The sequence below is a fragment of the Manduca sexta genome, chromosome 23 (genome assembly GCF_014839805.1).
Source record: "Manduca sexta isolate Smith_Timp_Sample1 chromosome 23, JHU_Msex_v1.0, whole genome shotgun sequence".
NCBI classification, from domain to species: domain Eukaryota; kingdom Metazoa; phylum Arthropoda; class Insecta; order Lepidoptera; family Sphingidae; genus Manduca; species Manduca sexta.
Genome location: NC_051137.1, coordinates 8,030,096 through 8,047,427, shown reverse-complemented (window position 1 = coordinate 8,047,427; position 17,332 = coordinate 8,030,096). Strand labels below are relative to the sequence as shown.

Sequence of the window (17,332 nt, the reverse complement as noted above, 5' to 3'; positions counted from 1 at the left end):
AGTATGGTCGTAAGACTATAGCCTGTCCTATAAGGACGAATTATAAAAAAAAAAAAAAAAATTTATCAGCTGTCAAGTGTCATTTGAGGTGTTTATGTCATTGGTTTATTACCACAGTTTTTATGTTTACAATTTTTTCATCTAAATTTTTCTCTTTTTGAATAATTTGTTTTCTGAAAATATTATTGGTGACAACTAAAAGGATTAGGCCGAAGAGTGTAGTTCCAGCTAATAGCCATTATTTATAAAGGGTCATGAATAATTCAGCGGCAAAAGTATGTATTTAAATGTCTATCATGTAGTGATTTAGGACTTTTTCTTCCTCTTTATCTATTTTAGACATTCATTTATTATTATGGTAGCTATTTATAACAAACACTATCCTTAGTCTCTTTAACTACCCAATTATAAATTACAGGTTGGCGAAATTTTTACTGAAGCAGGTGCAGCATTTAATAAGCTAGCAGAAATGACCATGTTACTACACCCACTTGCAGAATCGACACCTAGGTAATTGTCCTTAATGTATCCAAAGAGGATAAATGTGCGTTATTCCAAAGAAATATGTATAATTTGCAATAATCCTGGCTATTGGTAGTTCTTAAAATAATATATTTTGAAAGTATATTCGAGCCCTTCCTGAGAGCGAGAACAAAATTAATCCTATTGGCATCAAAAAATTTGGTAATAGTATCAAAGTTTTAAGCGCAAAATAAAAACTTAAATAAAATGAATAAATAAATTAGTAGATAATTTACTAAATTTGGAGGTATGAGCATATTCAGCATTTGTATTTTATACAAAGATTTGTAAATTTAACTTGACATCCAATCATGTTGCTGTGGCTAGTTACTGACTGTGTGCTTATGATTTACATAAGATTTCTGTAATATAGAGATTATTCATATGCTTAAACTAGCTACCACAACTTTGCATAGGTAGCAGAGCATATACACCTTTTATTTTTTCATGTATTTTATTGGATTATGTGTATTGTGTCAGTGGCAGACCTTTTGAATGCATTAATATTGTGTATCTGCTTAAATAACTTTCCAATTACAAGTGTGTGAACATTTTTAAAATATAAAATTGTTATAGTAAGCTATCCTTAAAAGTTATATGCCATTGTCGACTTTTTTGTAGATTTATAAAAGAGAAACAATTCTAGACTGTATGTTTAATGAAACCTCAATGTCAGTTTAGTTTTTTCATATTTTTTCTTACATCTACAACCATAGTCATATTTCAGACAATGTACACATAAATTAATGATTATACATATAAGCCTTTGTTTTGAATCACTCTGTCCATTGGTGAAAACAATATAAAAATCCGTTGGATAGTTTTTGAGTTTATTATGTTCAGACACACAGACAAATATGGCAGTGGCTTTGTTTAATATTATGTAGTGATGTTTATTTTTATTCTTAATTTATTTAAACTTGATTGACTGCTTATATTAAATGTAATTATAATGTCTTATGGTCTAATTGTGATGTTTCAGTGTGCAGCAAAAGACTCCAGTGAAGAGGAAATTGGCTGACGATCGAGCAGCAGCTGGTTCTGCATCAATGGTACAAGCCCAACATAACATACATAACCCTGTATCACAACAGGTGATCACTAATGTCTTTAGTATAGAAGTTCAATCTAGTTGTGTCCAAATAAACCAAACTAGTATGAAACTTTCAGAATGATTATAACAAATTAACACACACCACACCTTTATGCCTGAAGTGGTAGACAGATGTGCCATCAGGACACTCACTATTCGCCATATGTGTTCCATTCCATGATGTGATAGGGGGCCTATCTCCATATCATAATTGAATAAATAATCAAACATTTTTATAAGTGGTTGTGTATTCTGCCATGCTAAGCTCAAAAGCAGTATCTCAAAAAAAATCAAAATCTTGATTTTTATGGTGTTAGGTAGCTTAAAGAAATGCCCATTATAAAAACTTGCCTAAATAATGGTATCTTGTTTAGAATTTGTTTAAAAACGTTAAGAGTTTTCTCTATCTCAGTTTTACTTAAAAAACTTCACTCAAAATAAGGTTTCCCTAACATACCGCTTTTGCGCTTAGCACGGCACTATTCCAGTCATCAAAAAAAATTATCATCCAATAATTTTTAGAATTATAACCTTTGGGCTTTTAAGAAATAAACTAAATTTAATGTGTTTATGTTAAATAGATTTTGACTTATTAAGGGGTCAAATTGTTTGAGTAAATATAGACACAGCTTATGTATTGCGATTTTTTTTCTTTGATTGTATTTTGCTTTTGGCATGCTGAAGAATGAAAGAATGTCTAGAATAATTATGACAAATGTATACAAAAGTTCATTTTATTAGTAAGGCCAATGTTCAATATAATATTTTTGTCATCATATCATTATTACAGAATGAATGCTAAACCAAACAAAAATTGGTCTATAAATTTTAATACATAATATATTTCCAGGTTACACTGAATATGCTGAATGCTCAGGAAACAGAAATGGATGTGGACACCTTAGGCGGAGATGTCAAATTAGAATTTGAATCTAGCACTGAAGAAGTTGCAACTTAAATGTATGTTCAATGATCATTTCTCATATTATATTCAGAATATATCTCAAACATTATTGTATTTTATCTTAAGTAAATGTGTATTTAATTAGTGAATAGAATTTTAGTTATTGCAATGGTTTTTCTTTTTTATTATTGCTCCCACTATAAAGCCATCATAAAACTTTTAATTTTTCTGTTCCATGAGGAATAGAGGGATTCATAAACTTTTGTGTGTGGCTTTTCACCCAATATATTTTCAATAGTTTTGTCAACATCACCTCTTATGGTGAGGTTTTCATAATGTTCGAAATAACTTCCTGATTTCTTCACTCTTCGCTGGGCATTTCTGTAACAGTTCCAAGGTTGGGGTTCAATAATAATAACTTTGGTCAATGATTTGATATATCTCAAAAATTCGAGCAAACCATCATCTCCATTATTTAAATGTATCCACATGGTTACAGAAAAGCAAAATATAATATCGAATTTTTGTTTTCCATGTGTTTCTAAATATTTATGAATATCTAAACGATCTGTTTCATTCATTATGTTTGATGTCATGTAAGATATGCCAGGAACGTTATTAGTTTCATTAGCTCTCTGTATTAGTGTCGGATCTATGTCTATTCCTAGTATGTTAATATTAGTGTTTGGATAATTTGTTTTTAAATAGACCACTAGACTTTTAGTTAGTTCTCCAGTATTACAACCGATGTCCAAACAGTATATCTCATTGGAATTTATTTTTGGCAGCATTTCTGGGTGTAAATTGTTAATTCGCTGGTCCACGTTGTGAAATTTGTAATAATTGATGAAGTTTCCATGTTTTACAGCGCCAGGGTCGCTGCCCATGTAACTGAGATCATTTGCATTGTTGGCACTTTCACTCTTCATTGTAAATTAGTTACTAGGTACTTATTGATATCATACTTATTTATTATTTTCAATTTACACGTAACTTCGATCAACAATTTATTATTCGTTACCAATCAAAGGAATAATATAGGTAGGTATGATAATGAGTGCCTTGATACCAATTTTTATTTACTGTTGCTTCTTGCTGCCAAATGTCAATGCCATTAATGTCATTTTGACAGCAACTGTATACGAAATGATACCGTGTAATCCTCTTCGACATTCCGAATTACTACGGGAAATCATTAACAGTTGAAATACTAGATATAACGCAACGTTTTAAAAATATCATTTTTAAGTATCATTTCTTTTCAAATCAAATAGACAGGAAAACGGTTGGAAGTATTGTAATTTAGTTTCTTTATAACTAATAACTATTGCAAACAAATTAGGACAAGCACATATCCAGTGGGATATCAACAGGGTGACATCATGGGTAAAATGCTCCTCGGCTTATGAGGGCGTCTGATTAAAGTGGAAGAGAACCGATTAACAACATCGCAGTTTTAAGAAAAAAAAAATAGGCTTTTGTTAGAACTCATATTATTTTCAACATTACATTTTTGTATCTTGGGGACCAAAAAGATCACCGGAAAAATCAATATATATTTTTATTGGCAGCACTGGTGAGTTCAGAGCACCCCATTCAATGAAATAAATACTCTATGGGCCTTACGGTATAGTTACGTCATTGCAGATAATATCATGTCTTTGAGGGATAGGCAGAGGTGCAATCAGGGAACAAAATAATTATAAAATACATCTAATTATATCTAACTACTTATTTACTATTTCTGTTTTTATACTGACTCCATGGTAATGTTGGATAGTAGGTATAATCGATAAGATTGTTGTCTCGTCGGTTTATTTGTTCATTATTATGTACCAGTAGGAGTGTGGAAATGTGCTCGGTAGATATCTACATAAATGGCGATAGGCTTGAGATTACAAAAATAGTACCTACTTATTTACCATCTTATGTAGCAAGTTGTATGTTCATCCCGCATTTATATTTTCCAAGTTAATCTTATCCCGGCGTCTTTTTGTACATACAATACCCGCCAAAATTCAGATCCGATGCAACTTCAAAAGATTTTCCTAGGTATCGAGGAGCCACATGCTTGCATTCATGGTAAAACACTATTAAGCGATTGACTGTGGTACGACGTAACGTAAGTATAATATAGATATACTACCTATTCTACTGAAATCTTACTTTTACTCATATTAACATGAATGTGTGAGTTTGCGAAAATATTATGATGTTTACATACATATTATTTGGATGTTTGTTAGAAATAAACGCAGATACCTTATTTTTTTATCGATTTTCTCACACAGACCGTGTTTTTAATCTTGAAATAACATAATATTATTATAGGATTGTTCTATAGGGTACCTACTTATTAGTTAAAAAAAATTACAGTGGAACTTTTATTGCTGGAAATGTTTACACCTGTGTGAAGCCCCAAGCAAATCCTAGTTGATATTAAAGGAAAAGTTGTTTAATACAACTGAATGATGAACGTTCCAACTGCTTTTAAAAGGTATATTAAAATCACCGCCGCGAATAAAATTTAATAATATTGTTGTAAAAAGGAAAGAATCGGTTTGTTATTTAAGTTTGATTTTAGAACGAAATTTTTCCTTTCTGGAGCATATAAAAAACCTCGGGGAAAAATCAAAACGTAACTTTAACGCCTTGACAAGGATATCGACCTCTACGTGGGGACTGTCTTTCACTACGCTCAAAATCATTTATGGAGCGACTTACTTAGCCTGCATTACATACGGATCACCTGTATGGGCCGATAGGGCAACTATCGGTGCTGTGCGCAGGAAACTGCTCCAAAGTCAACGATTGGCGTTGATATTTTTGTGCAAGGCGTATAGAACTGTTAGTACAGAAGCTTTGCCTGTCCTCGCGAGTGTACTCCCTGTCTATTTGGAGGCATAGCGTCGCGCCGCTATGTATTACTCAACCAGAGAGGATATGAATAAAAAGTTTCTTACGTCTCGCGAGCTCTTAAGAATCGATAGAATATTTAAACCGTACACTGATGTACACAATGAGTTATTAAATGAATGGCAATGTAGGTGGGACTCGTCTTCGAAAGGACGTCATTTATATAAATACTTTCCGTACGTTCGCGATCGCCTAATTAAAACTTGGCTAGAAATAGATTACTGTGTATCGCAATTCCTTACCGGCCATGGTAATTTTAAGGGTAAACTGTTCTCATTTAGGCTGGTTGATTCTCCTGCGTGCCCATGCTCTACACCTGGTTACGAAGTTGAACAATCTGCTCATCACGTACTTTGGGAGTGTGGTCTCTGGCATGAAGAGCGCAACATCATGTTAAACAGTATGCAAATAACATCTGGGGTTGTATACTTACTACATGGACCTTGTTGAGACTAGACGGAATTTCCGTGCTTTCCGGCGTTTTTGCCATGCCTATTGTAATCAAATCTAACAGCTCATGTGATAGGACCCTTTCATTTAATTTTATCCGTGGTGCTTTATAACTAGCTTATCTAGTTGTAAACGTCCCTATCCTTGAGGTTAAATCGCTTCCTTACATCATGATTTTGTCACCCGCATTGCTCTGGAGGGAAGTGGACAATTAATATTTCCAACTCCTCCCTATCTTTCTATTTGATTAATTTCGTTGCGGGATAATGACATATTAGTTTTCCCTGAGATTCGCCGAGCTTCACTGCTCGGTGTCATAAAATGCGTGCCACTGCTGATCCTGGCTTACAGGAGTTGTAGTGGTGGGTGTGAGGGCGGGAAAGTCTCGTAACTGAATGATGAAATTAGCGAGGAGCTTGTTTATGCCGAATTTAGATCTTCCACTATCCACCGTGTGTATTCCATACCGTTTCGGGTAAAATTCTAGATTAATACTGATGTACAGCAGAAATCCAAAATAGAATTTTAACTGACTAGGGGATCGAACCTGAGAACTCAGCACTGCATTCGTACTTTACATCTGCGCGAAGAAGTTCTGAAATATTTTTATAAAAATTGGGAACATATTAATGAAATATTATTGAAATACTAACAAAAGGTGTCAAAATAAAAATACTACCAGTCAATATGCACGCGGCTGTGCCTGCTTGAAAGTTTTATACTAGTTGCTGGTATAAGGCTGGACTTCGTACAAAGTAAATTCCAATTATAAAAAATCGTAGCAATTGATATGCGATGACAAAATCCTTTTGCTGACACAAACACCCATCGAAAACAGACATATACGCGGTAAACTCGGACGCGCCGTTATTATTTGAATTCGGTCTCTCGTGTTGTTGATTTCACCTTTCGACGTTAAAATTATAATAGGTACACAGGTAAACGTAACCTGTATATTGAGATACACCAATATTAGTCAATCACAACGGCCGTATGGCTCCGCACTGCGAAGGCTGCCATGCCATCAGTACTGAGAAACAGACTTGTTTTCACAGCTTTACTCCGTCCTTAGATAAAAAGCGTCTATGAATAAGGGGGTAAGTGTTTAAGTAAATAAACTATTATTTTGTTTATTATATTATTTTTTTCAATTAATTAAATCATTTGTACACCCAGGGAGGTTATGGTTATGAGAAGTATTTATTTATGTTTTAGCTGCCACATGATATGGAATAGAATATTTATTTATATAGAATTCTGGTTGTTACACAGTAACCTGAGATTGCCTGAGATTAACACGGTCTATGCAGTGTTGCCAGATCATAATTTCTCTTTACCCCAGGATTATTTGGAATTTAAAATTTTACCCTTAAACCAATCATAAATAATTCGGTACTTTTTTTCTATATCCTTATCTATGCAGACGCCACTTCTTTCTTCACTTCCACTTCAATAATTATTAATTTAATTATCTCATTTTATTAGGAACAACTAGCTGTACACGAAAATTGTATTGAATAAAAAATTATAATTGTTTCATGGCCTACAATTTTTGTAGGAAACATCTTTCTCTAAGCTCAATATTTATTGCAATACCGTGAAACAATAGCTTTAATACCTTAACTCGTAGAATTACCCCAAAAATTACCATAAAAAAATACCCTGCTGATTCAGTTTTACCCTAAATCTAGGGTAAATAACCCTAATGTGGCATTATTGAATCACTGTTCAAATGACAAGATTTGTCAAGTTGCTTTATCCACGTATGACGTCACACGAGACGAAATGACATAATGTAGCGTTTGCGCGGGAATTATAGCTATTTAACATTTAGGCATGGTTTTATGTACTTTTTAAGCTTTATTTGTGCAAAATACTATTTCTCTTGGCTATTTATATCCACAATGATCAATTTAAAACACCTTCTGAAAATTTGTCCGGTCCCCTATTTTATAATATACTAGTTTTTGCCCGCGGCTCCGCCCGCGTTATAAAGTTTTTCAGGCTAAAGTTTTCCGTTATAAAAGTAGTAGTTTCCCGGGAGCCTATGTTCTTCCCAGGGTCTAACACTGTCTCCATACCAAATTTCATCTTAATACGTTGGGTAGTTTTTGAGTTTAACACGTTTAGGCAGACAGATACAGCGGGGGGCTCTGTTTTATAATATATTTTTTAGAACTTTTTAAGAGGAACAATCCCGTCATACATCATTGTTGCATAACTTTAACCGTTTACGCAGCGCACGCAACGGAAGCTCTCAAAACTAATAAATTGTTCCCGTTTTTCAACATGTTTCATTACTGCTCCGTTCCTATTGGTCATAGCGTGATGATATATAACTTAGAGCACTCCACAAACAAAGGGCTATACAACACAAAAAGATTTTTTCAGTTCGAATCGGTAGTTCCTGAGATTAGCCATTACTGCTCCGCTCCCATTGAGTATAGCGTGATGATATATAGCCAATAGCACTCCACGAACAAAGGGCTATCCAACGCAAAAAGAATTGTTCAATTTGGACCGGTAGTTCCTGAGATTAGCCATTACTGCTCCGCTCCTATTGGTTATAGCGTGGTGATATATAGCCTATAGTACTCCACGAACAAAGGGCTATCCAACGCAAAAAGATTTTTTCAGTTTGCCCGGTAGTTCCTGAGATTAGCCATTACTGCTCCGCTCCTATTGGGTATAGCGTGATGATATATAGCCTATAGCACTCCACAAACAAAGGGCTATCCAACGCAAAAAGAATTTTTCAGTTTGGACCGGTAGTTCCTGAGATTAGCGCGTTCAAACAAACAAACAAACAAACAAACTTCAGCTTTATATAATAGTATAGAAGTATATATGAGTACAAGATCGTAATATAATCATGTTTACAATAATTTAATTTAAAATTTAAGTATATAAAGGTGTTTTAACTGGTTATTTGTTAAGGTGGCCTTCCATGGTCCACCCACTTTATAAGGTTTCAGTATAAGTCATATTCCATTCTTGTTTCAATAAGACATGATGAGGTCTGAATTCTCATAATACCCAGTTACCTGGACAAATGGGTACATAATACTTTTTGCTAAGAAGAATTAAGATGGCATGGATGGATAGTAGACAAAGAGAATATAACCACTGCGTTAAATGGTAAAGAACTAAACAGCTACTCCTATACTAGAGACATATCAGTGGTAGATAAAGTATACTTACACACACACATACACACTCTAGTATACCAAATTTTCGCCATATTATAATATTAGTAGGACTTGGTGATTAGTGATGTAAGGCTTTTGATTTAAAAATTAATAATATTTTTTACATGTTACCATTATCTTTTTGGGAGAATAAGACATTGAAATCAATGGATCTACGATGAAATAGGCTTTAATTATGTACTTTCCACTTTTGTCTTATCTGTCATAGCGGCGGGAATTCATACTATAGCTGTAAACGGCACGAGTTTGTAAAGATAAGCTTACCCAAAAAAAAAAAAATCATGACAGCAGATACTCGTTTACATAGCTAAAGGTGTAAAGATTTTCAATGACGCCATTTAGAATTTTGGGCGATTTTTCGATCTTATTTAAGAGGAATTTGCAAAGTGGATGCCCAGAATGTTGACAGATTGTCAGAAACAAAGAAATGAATCGTATAAAAACCCGATACTATTATATTGTCCACATAGGTCTATTGTATATTATATTACCACTCATATACAGTAGCAATCTAACCGGACTTCGAATTAAAAATATAATATTTTTCATAACGCTATATTAACAAAATGACATCCATCCGTAACGGAAACAATTACATATGTAGGTATGTCGTAATTTATTAAAAAATAAATACATTGTCTCACTTTCAAAACTAACATTGACCAACCATTCTTGTTAAAACCTAGCATGAAACAAACTGTTATGGTAAAAGTCTGTATAAATATCCCTTGTTTATAAAATCCTTACATTTCCAAGCCTTGTTAGTTAGTATATTTTAAGATTTACTAGCTACGACCTAGACCTCGACCTACCGATATTCGAGTTTATATGATAATATATAGTATATATCCAAAATCATCTATATATATAAAAATGATTCCCTATTTCCCTTGGTCACGCCATCACGCGTGAACAGCTGGACCGATTTCACTATTTATTTAGTTGTGTTTGTTATTATCAGGAGAAGGTTCTTATGAAAGAAAAAAATCAAAAAATCGCGCGGAAAATTAGATAATTTAAGAAAACTTAACGAAAATATTAATTTTATATAACCGTCAATTGTTTGAAATAACTGTCAGCGATTGGCAGAATGGGCGCTGCAAATTCATAGTTAAGACGGGACAAAGTCTGTCGGGTCAACTAGTTATTTATAAAATGCTACAATTATATTCGCAAGACGATTATTATTATTAATTCTTGGTAATTGGAAGTAATATTTTAATTGTCTTACGAAGAAACTATATATCGATTACCGAGTCTACAGTTCCGTAGCGCTTTTACTTTTCTTCAATAAATTGTGTATAATTCCTTATGCAGTATGCACGGTATGTGTGACTACGGCGTCATCGGATATATATTTCTAGATACATTAGTTACGAATTTGCGTTTGTCCGAGTCCAGGAATAGCATGTGGAAAAAACTAATACCTTGTACAGGTAATGATAAGATCCGTGTATTTTTATTTGTAACCCGACGTCCGCTGCACCAAATCGGTCGTCCGCTAGTGAAATGTGGGACTAGCTGGTCCACAGTGCGCTGTGCACGCAACTCAGCAGTAATTAACTGCGTGTGTTTGTACACACGTAAATGTGAAGTAGATACACACAATACACGGTGCAATTGGTAACAGATATGTGTCTCGCTTTTTGCCGTACATTTTATCGGAGAAATTCACTTGGAAAATAGCTCTCGATCATTTTCAAGTTCAGTTACATAAGTGCGCGTGCGAAGAATTAGTGCGGAATAGCGGATGTTTGGTGGTGCTCGACGGTGAAGTGGCGCACGGTTATAAGCTCTCACCCGCACCACCGCCCGTCAGTCGCCGCTGGACCACCCTCATACACGTCGTTATTTAGTTTTTAGTGTAGTGTGTGAAATTATTAACAAACATGTGCTCCGCATTCCGGATATACGTCGCGGCAGTCTTATGTGTGGCCCTCGTGTCGGGTCATGTCCACGGGCCGCGGAGGTCACGTGTCATGGATTCAGAGGATTATGCACAAAACGAAGTAGACAGCGGGCGAGCAGAAGAGAGTTCGTGGTGGTCTTCTGGTGATTTCTTTATTTTAAGGAAACTTTATGACGACTGCAGTGTGCAGAAACATATGACATTATGTTTGAAGGGCAAGGCCTTATCCGCTCTAACTAGGGCTGTTGAGCAGGTAAATGTGTGAACAAAAGTAGAATTAAATATCAAACTTGTTAGTGGTGATTATAGAGTTAGAATAATTTTGCTTTGGGATCTACAGGAAAGCATTCAGCTGGCCGATGGGTTAACTTTGGTAAAACAAGCTGATGCACCTGAGGCAGTGGCGGAGCCTCGATTCTTCCCCGGTATGTCGCTAGAAGACAAAGTCGATACCATGTTACGCAAAAAGTTCGAGCAGTTGATGTCGACGCACACGGTTAGCATGGACCTGGCATCGGAAGGTAGAGGTAGAGGTTAGTATAACAGTCGACCACAATCTAACGAAAACGTTTCTTTTAAGAAAAATATTAAACAATTTGTTACATTACAGGTAAAAAGGTGTTACCGTACTTATTGCTCGGTATTTTCACCACTATGAGCATCGTCGGTGGTATGGCATTAAAGACACTTGCTGCCATCGCCGGCAAAGCCCTCATCGCCAGTAAGGTGGCGTTGACGATTGCCGGAATCATTGCCCTCAAAAAACTGTTCAGCCACGAAACGCCCGCTGAGACTACATTCCAAGTGCACGCAGATGGACACCATAGGTAAAGTTTTGCTGTTGTATCTGACATATGTTTTGTCATCTGTGTCGTGTGATTAATTTTTGTTATTTCAATTCTAGTATTTAATTCAAAGGCGGGATCTGTACGTGGTGAGGCCAGTGAGTGGGTGAGCAGTAGATTTTGAAGGTTACGGTGCGCTTGCGGCGAGGAAAAATGCAATTGCGCAGCGCCAGGAGCTAACTGCTCCCTCCACACTGCATGCCTCATCCGCCTGTCTTCATAAAACTCCACAAACAACCTCATACCAAAGTACTGTCCGTGTCGTGGACAATAATTCTCCTAAGACGAATCGGTCGTCCGCTCCTGCTCTCGGAACTATGTCAATAAATTATTTAATGTAATTTATTTATTTGTGACTACGGATGTATATTGTTAAAATAAATTAATTTATTGAATTAATATAAGAGTAATAATAAAAAATATCACACTCAATATCGTTTTATTTTTACAATGGTATAAAATTAAATATATAATATTATTTATTACAAACTTGAGACTGATTTCATTACTAATAATTTTGCACTAAGCTAAAATACAGTCAAATTTATAGTAAGTTAATGAAAGTGTGTATTCTTTGTGAATTATCGCTTGCTTTAACGGTGAAGGAAAACATCGTGAGGAAACCTGCATACCTGAGAAGTTTTCTATAGGAATTTCGAGGGTGTGTGAAGTCTACCAATCCGCACTAGGCCAGCGTGGTGGACTAAGGCCTAATCCCTCTCAGTAGTAGAGGAGGCCCGTGCTCAGCAGTGGGCAAGTATATAATACAGGGCTGATATTATTATATTATTATTATTAATGAAAGAGTTTTAAAATTCAGTATTGAGATCGCACTATAGCCGCAATATCTACTTCCTGAAAACTTTATACTATCTTCTTTTTATTAGTTTGCTTAATTGCAAATATAAAGTTGTTTTTACTAGGAAGCAGAAGAAGTAAGCAATACGTCTTACGATGTTAAAATAATATTCAATGCAGCTAATTATGTCCGTTTGGTGTATTTTAAAATGTACGAGCCGAAAAAATGATCCATGAATTATGCGTCGACAAACAATATTAGCAACAAATATATATATTTTTTAATTCATGATGTGTTAATGATTGTAACAAGGCGCTTTCTTTATCCACTCTAGTGGATACGAGTCCGACAAATGTGTCGAGATTTTCCGTTAATGTGCAACGGCTACGTACGTGGAAAGTAGAAAGTTTTAATCGATTCACTGCACATGCACGAATACTATTTCTGTTCATAGTTTCTGTACGTATTGTCTTTAGTGCTGATGCTAACAAACGTATTGCATGAGTGCTGTTGATTCCACCAAATGCGTGCAGTCGTGACTGCATCTTTGCGGTCTTGTGGTGGCGTCGATATAAAATTTGGCAAAAACTGTGTGCACTCTAACCGCGCTAATTATTTACTTTGTGCAGTCGTGTTACCTTACTGCAGATAATTACGATCAATTTTGTATTTCTTTATAGCATAGGCCGACGAGCGAGCAACTAAGTCACCTCATGTGAAATTGTTTCCGACACCGATAAGCATCTACAATGCCAGCAAAACCATGAATGCATTGTCGAACTGAAAATATTGAAATAGCGACTAGGCATAGGGGTCTTTGGAAATCTTATGAAACGTTATAGTAAGCTGTTAATTTACTTTTGGTGTTTGTGAGATGGGTACCTACTACACAATATTATTTAATATTCTGTGCTATTGGGTAACTACTCTAGCCGAGCTGGCTCATTTTAGATGTGGATAAATTTTATTCTAGAGTGTGGGTCTACCACTATTAGAACTCTATAGTCTATATTATCACTGGGAATATTACGCAGTTTCTTTGAAAGCATTTTATAAATTAAACATAAAAATTAACAATCACAAATTTTTGCAATAATAATAGAAAAAAATACCGCAGACATGTAATCTTGTTTCATTGTAATTAGCACTTTGAACACAGAGTAGCGATCTATTCAGGCAAAATGTGATTAGAAATAGTTTGTAATAAACATCTAACCCGCTAGTTAGAGTGGAACCATTTTACACTGAGAGGAACAGTGGAGTGCGGTGTGGCGTTTGTTCGGCAGCGGAAGGTCAGCACGTTGATTAGCCGTGCGCCGGTAAAGGCTGACCACAGTGCGCGTTTGTGAGCCCGGACGCTGTTTATAATGCAGATATGTGTTTGCCCAATCGCTGCACGCTACGCTGGCTATATGGCATCGTTAATGCGGCTGGCGTCTCTTTGCATACGCAAATATAGGGCGGGTGGTTCAGCGCTGATTAAGTGGTGCGCCCGTGGTGATGTTAGCTTCGTTTCCACTCTAAGAGATGAAATGTTTATGTACTAGTGTTTTGGCCGATGACGAAAGCGTAGTTTGAGCTCTAAAATAAAACCCCAATACTCTCACGAATATTCAGTTGTCAACTTTTGTGTAAAACCTAAACTTGGCAAATAAATAAGTTAGTTGATGGCCGGTCAATACGTTCGATCTTTATGAAAGTTATAATAAGTAATGTTTGCTTTAGGAGCTCGACGAGTTCAAAGGAACGAAATACACGTTCGGGATTGAATATCTTGCGATATAATAGATAATGTAATAATAAGACATAAAGATAATGATAACATAAATAATGGCTTATAGCCATGCACTTAAGTCACGTTATAATGGTGCTATTATAGTGTTTAAGATCAGTCGGCGGTTTTTCAGATAAGTACTTAATTTAAAGGTTCGCGATCCGCATGCTCATCAACTATCCATTGTGGAGCGTTAATACACGTTTTATATTGTATTATTTTCTGCAAATGTCAATCTTCCAAGTTTGTGTGATGTGTCGTATATAGTGCTGGATTCAACTTAACAATTCTGGATATCCCCCAGAGACCATGAGGTGGGTGGCAATACTAACACAGCGGCTAATATTATTACTGTCAGCAGCTACACGAGACACCGGCCACCCGCCTTTCAATAGTTGATGCATGTCTACGGCCCAAATTAGGCCAACCATTGCGATGTCTCACAGAAATTAGTAATTTAGCAGTGGTAATTCTGTTGCCTGTATCTATACTCTGTCTACATTGCCATTATAGCGCGCATACTTAATCAGGACAAACAATGTTTTGTCAGTTTCAGACATAGGACGTTGAATGTATGTAATTAAATTTATTATTTAAATATATTATAAGAGGTTCGTACAGGGCTCGGACCGTGGGCGTCACTCGCAGAGCGAAGTTACTTTACGGGCGAATGGTCAAAGTATTCGACATAAACCCATTTTGTTCTCTTCTTATATTGGATATACGCTCCCTTCTTCGTCCATCGGTGCCGCCGTGGGTGCCGCGTTGCCTTCCGCTGTCCAATAATGTAGGGTTATCAGAGGAAATGAATAATCCAAGGAAATACTTTTTTTGTAATTGTACAAATATATAACGAGACATGTTTTTATTTTGAGTTAGAGATATTTCATATTACGGATTATTTACATTAAAAATATTTAGAATTTTTTTAGGAGCGTATCCATTTATACGTATCAACGATATTCGTTAGTAATATTTCTTTGTTCTGTTTATAATTTATGCTAAGATCACACAAATAAATAGCTAAAAATCATATTATCAATTCATCATAATCTTATATTCGCAATATATCACTCGTCTAATCACCACTTCAAGCATGGATAATTGACTAGCAGATGGTTTTAATTATTGTTTAAAGATGTTTTTACCTTTGTACATATTTGATACTACTTACTTCAGTTAACTCATAAATTAGTCAGTTTTACTTATCATATTAAATAATTAATCAATCAGTTTGTTTAATTCCATCAATCTACTAATTAATGTCATAAATTTGGAAAAGATTGTGAAGATATTTAAAAGTTTCTCGTAAAAAACGACTAACCGTATTTGGATGAAATTTGTGAAATACTATGCCGTGAATTAACATTTAAGTAAGTTGCTCACGACGACTTTTTGCACCGATGCTGTCTCGCGTTTCATAAACGCAGGTCTGTATCACTACTATCGCGCGTCAGTCGCGTTTGTAACAAGTGTAGGAAGTGATACAAACGTGCGACTTGCAGCTGTGGCGTTCACACTAATTCTTGTATCGTAGTTGCGTTGCGACTTCGATACAGGAATAAGTGTGACTGAAGCACAACAGCAGCGTGATTGTATCGATACAGAATCGTGAACGTGGGCAAAGGTGGACTGCCAGAGAGCATCGCGACTATATCGCTGCTAAAAGTCTGGGTAATCTCTCTTAGGCTACTTTTATTCCGTAGTGGTACATGGAGAGAACTTTATTTCGAGACAGGTCGTTTTAGTAGGTGCCGCGAGCAAAAGCTGGTTTAAAATAATAATGATACTGAGACTATCAAATCGTACATGTGATACTTTCTTCAACAGATCTTCAGTTAAAGCCACCCGACACAATATTTACTTAGATATCGTGTTTCACAGCGTCTGTTTTACTTTCATTAGTTTTCTTTACTTAACTATTTATTTTCCACAACCCGTTAGAAAGGAGATTTGGTTTATTCTATATTACATTATATTTGTATTGCTTTCGTTATGATTTTAATATTCTAACATTATCTGCAAGAAATAAGTCTATAATGTCTATTACTAAAACAAATCAGCATTCACGTGATTATTTGTTTATTGTGCAGTAATTAGTCGAATTATGATCGTTCCGAAGTTTGCCATGAGACATAAAAAAAATCCTTGCTTTTGATATTCGATGATATCCTAAAATTAAGAGAAATACCTTCTATATTGTCCGTTTAAACTCATAAAATACATGTTTCAGTCCAGTTGGAAGTTTGTGTTGACGTTCGTGACAGCCCTGTCGTTGAGCAGGGTTGTATCAGGAAGTTTTGTTGGGAATTATGTTGGTACGTGCCAAAGCCATTATTGCTGCGAGAAAAGTTCATCAATTTCATTGCTGGCTTCGTAAGTACATATACGTCGGCCCTATATGTACGTATGTTTAGGGTTTTATTAACGGACATTTTAATGGGCAAGATGTTCTGGTCGTTTGTTATTTGACATAAGAAAGGTTACAAATAAAACAGTGTTTTATGGCCTATAAGTTCGAATGTATATTTGTATTGAGTAAGATTTGGAAATAAATATTCGAAAAGTCTGTTTCTGTTTGTAAAAAGGAAAAAAAAAGATAATATTATGTACCTATGAATGAATCCCTTATAGCCGAATTTCGACTACGGCGGCCAATCTTAATAGAGATTAGCCAGATACACAGGAGATCTTATAATGCACAAGTTTGTGCGCAATACACAGGTGCACTCTCAGTTCCTTCAATCTCATAGTCTGGTGAGACGGCAATCCGACATGACCGGAGAGAGATCAGATGCAGGACCAAGAGCATTACGTGCTTGATATATGCATATCAATTAGTGTACCGTTTATAACGTTTAACTTTTTGTGGAAGTAAAATTTCGCAGGCCAGGTTTTATAGCTAAATATT

The 17,332-nt window shown here is 35.4% G+C and overlaps 3 protein-coding genes across 4 annotated transcripts; 2 read left to right on the top strand and 1 right to left on the bottom strand.

The window, feature by feature from the left end:
- The first annotated feature begins 62 nt into the window (after window positions 1–62).
- Window positions 63–2,688, top strand: LOC115447127. Of its 2 annotated transcripts, none has more exons than XM_030174064.1 (4): window positions 63–275; window positions 419–510; window positions 1,505–1,574; window positions 2,466–2,688. In XM_030174064.1, exons 1-4 carry the CDS (start codon window positions 255–257, stop codon window positions 2,571–2,573), a joined length of 291 nt encoding a protein of 96 aa, XP_030029924.1. In that variant the 5' UTR covers window positions 63–254; the 3' UTR covers window positions 2,574–2,688. The 2 variants fall into 2 exon arrangements, with proteins under 2 accessions (XP_030029924.1, XP_030029922.1); XM_030174062.1 differs by having other exon boundaries at window positions 1,505–1,616.
- On the bottom strand, window positions 2,334–3,650 carry LOC115447126 (probable RNA methyltransferase CG11342). Its single transcript, XM_030174061.2, has one exon. The coding sequence runs from the start codon at window positions 3,446–3,448 to the stop codon at window positions 2,717–2,719; it is 732 nt and encodes a 243-aa protein (XP_030029921.1). The 5' UTR covers window positions 3,449–3,650; the 3' UTR covers window positions 2,334–2,716.
- Window positions 3,651–10,983: 7,333 nt separating this feature from the next.
- Window positions 10,984–12,153, top strand: LOC115447133. Its single transcript, XM_037441894.1, has 4 exons — window positions 10,984–11,256; window positions 11,344–11,536; window positions 11,614–11,830; window positions 11,922–12,153. The coding sequence occupies exons 1-4, from the start codon at window positions 10,984–10,986 to the stop codon at window positions 11,956–11,958; spliced, it is 720 nt and encodes a 239-aa protein (XP_037297791.1). The 3' UTR covers window positions 11,959–12,153.
- Window positions 12,154–17,332: the final 5,179 nt, after the last annotated feature.

Bases quoted from the DNA above. Each gene is read 5' to 3' on its own strand.
- LOC115447127 (XM_030174062.1), top strand. From the start codon at position 255: ATGAATAATTCAGCGGCAAAA. The intron at 511-1,504 runs GTAATTGTCCTT...GTGATGTTTCAG, and splicing joins CTTGCAGAATCGACACCTAG to TGTGCAGCAAAAGACTCCAG. The intron at 1,617-2,465 runs GTGATCACTAAT...ATATATTTCCAG, and splicing joins ATAACCCTGTATCACAACAG to GTTACACTGAATATGCTGAA.
- LOC115447126 (XM_030174061.2), bottom strand. From the start codon at position 3,448: ATGAAGAGTGAAAGTGCCAACAATGCAAATGATCTCAGTTACATGGGC.
- LOC115447133 (XM_037441894.1), top strand. From the start codon at position 10,984: ATGTGCTCCGCATTCCGGATATACGTCGCGGCAGTCTTATGTGTGGCC. The intron at 11,257-11,343 runs GTAAATGTGTGA...TGGGATCTACAG, and splicing joins TAACTAGGGCTGTTGAGCAG to GAAAGCATTCAGCTGGCCGA. The intron at 11,537-11,613 runs GTTAGTATAACA...GTTACATTACAG, and splicing joins ATCGGAAGGTAGAGGTAGAG to GTAAAAAGGTGTTACCGTAC.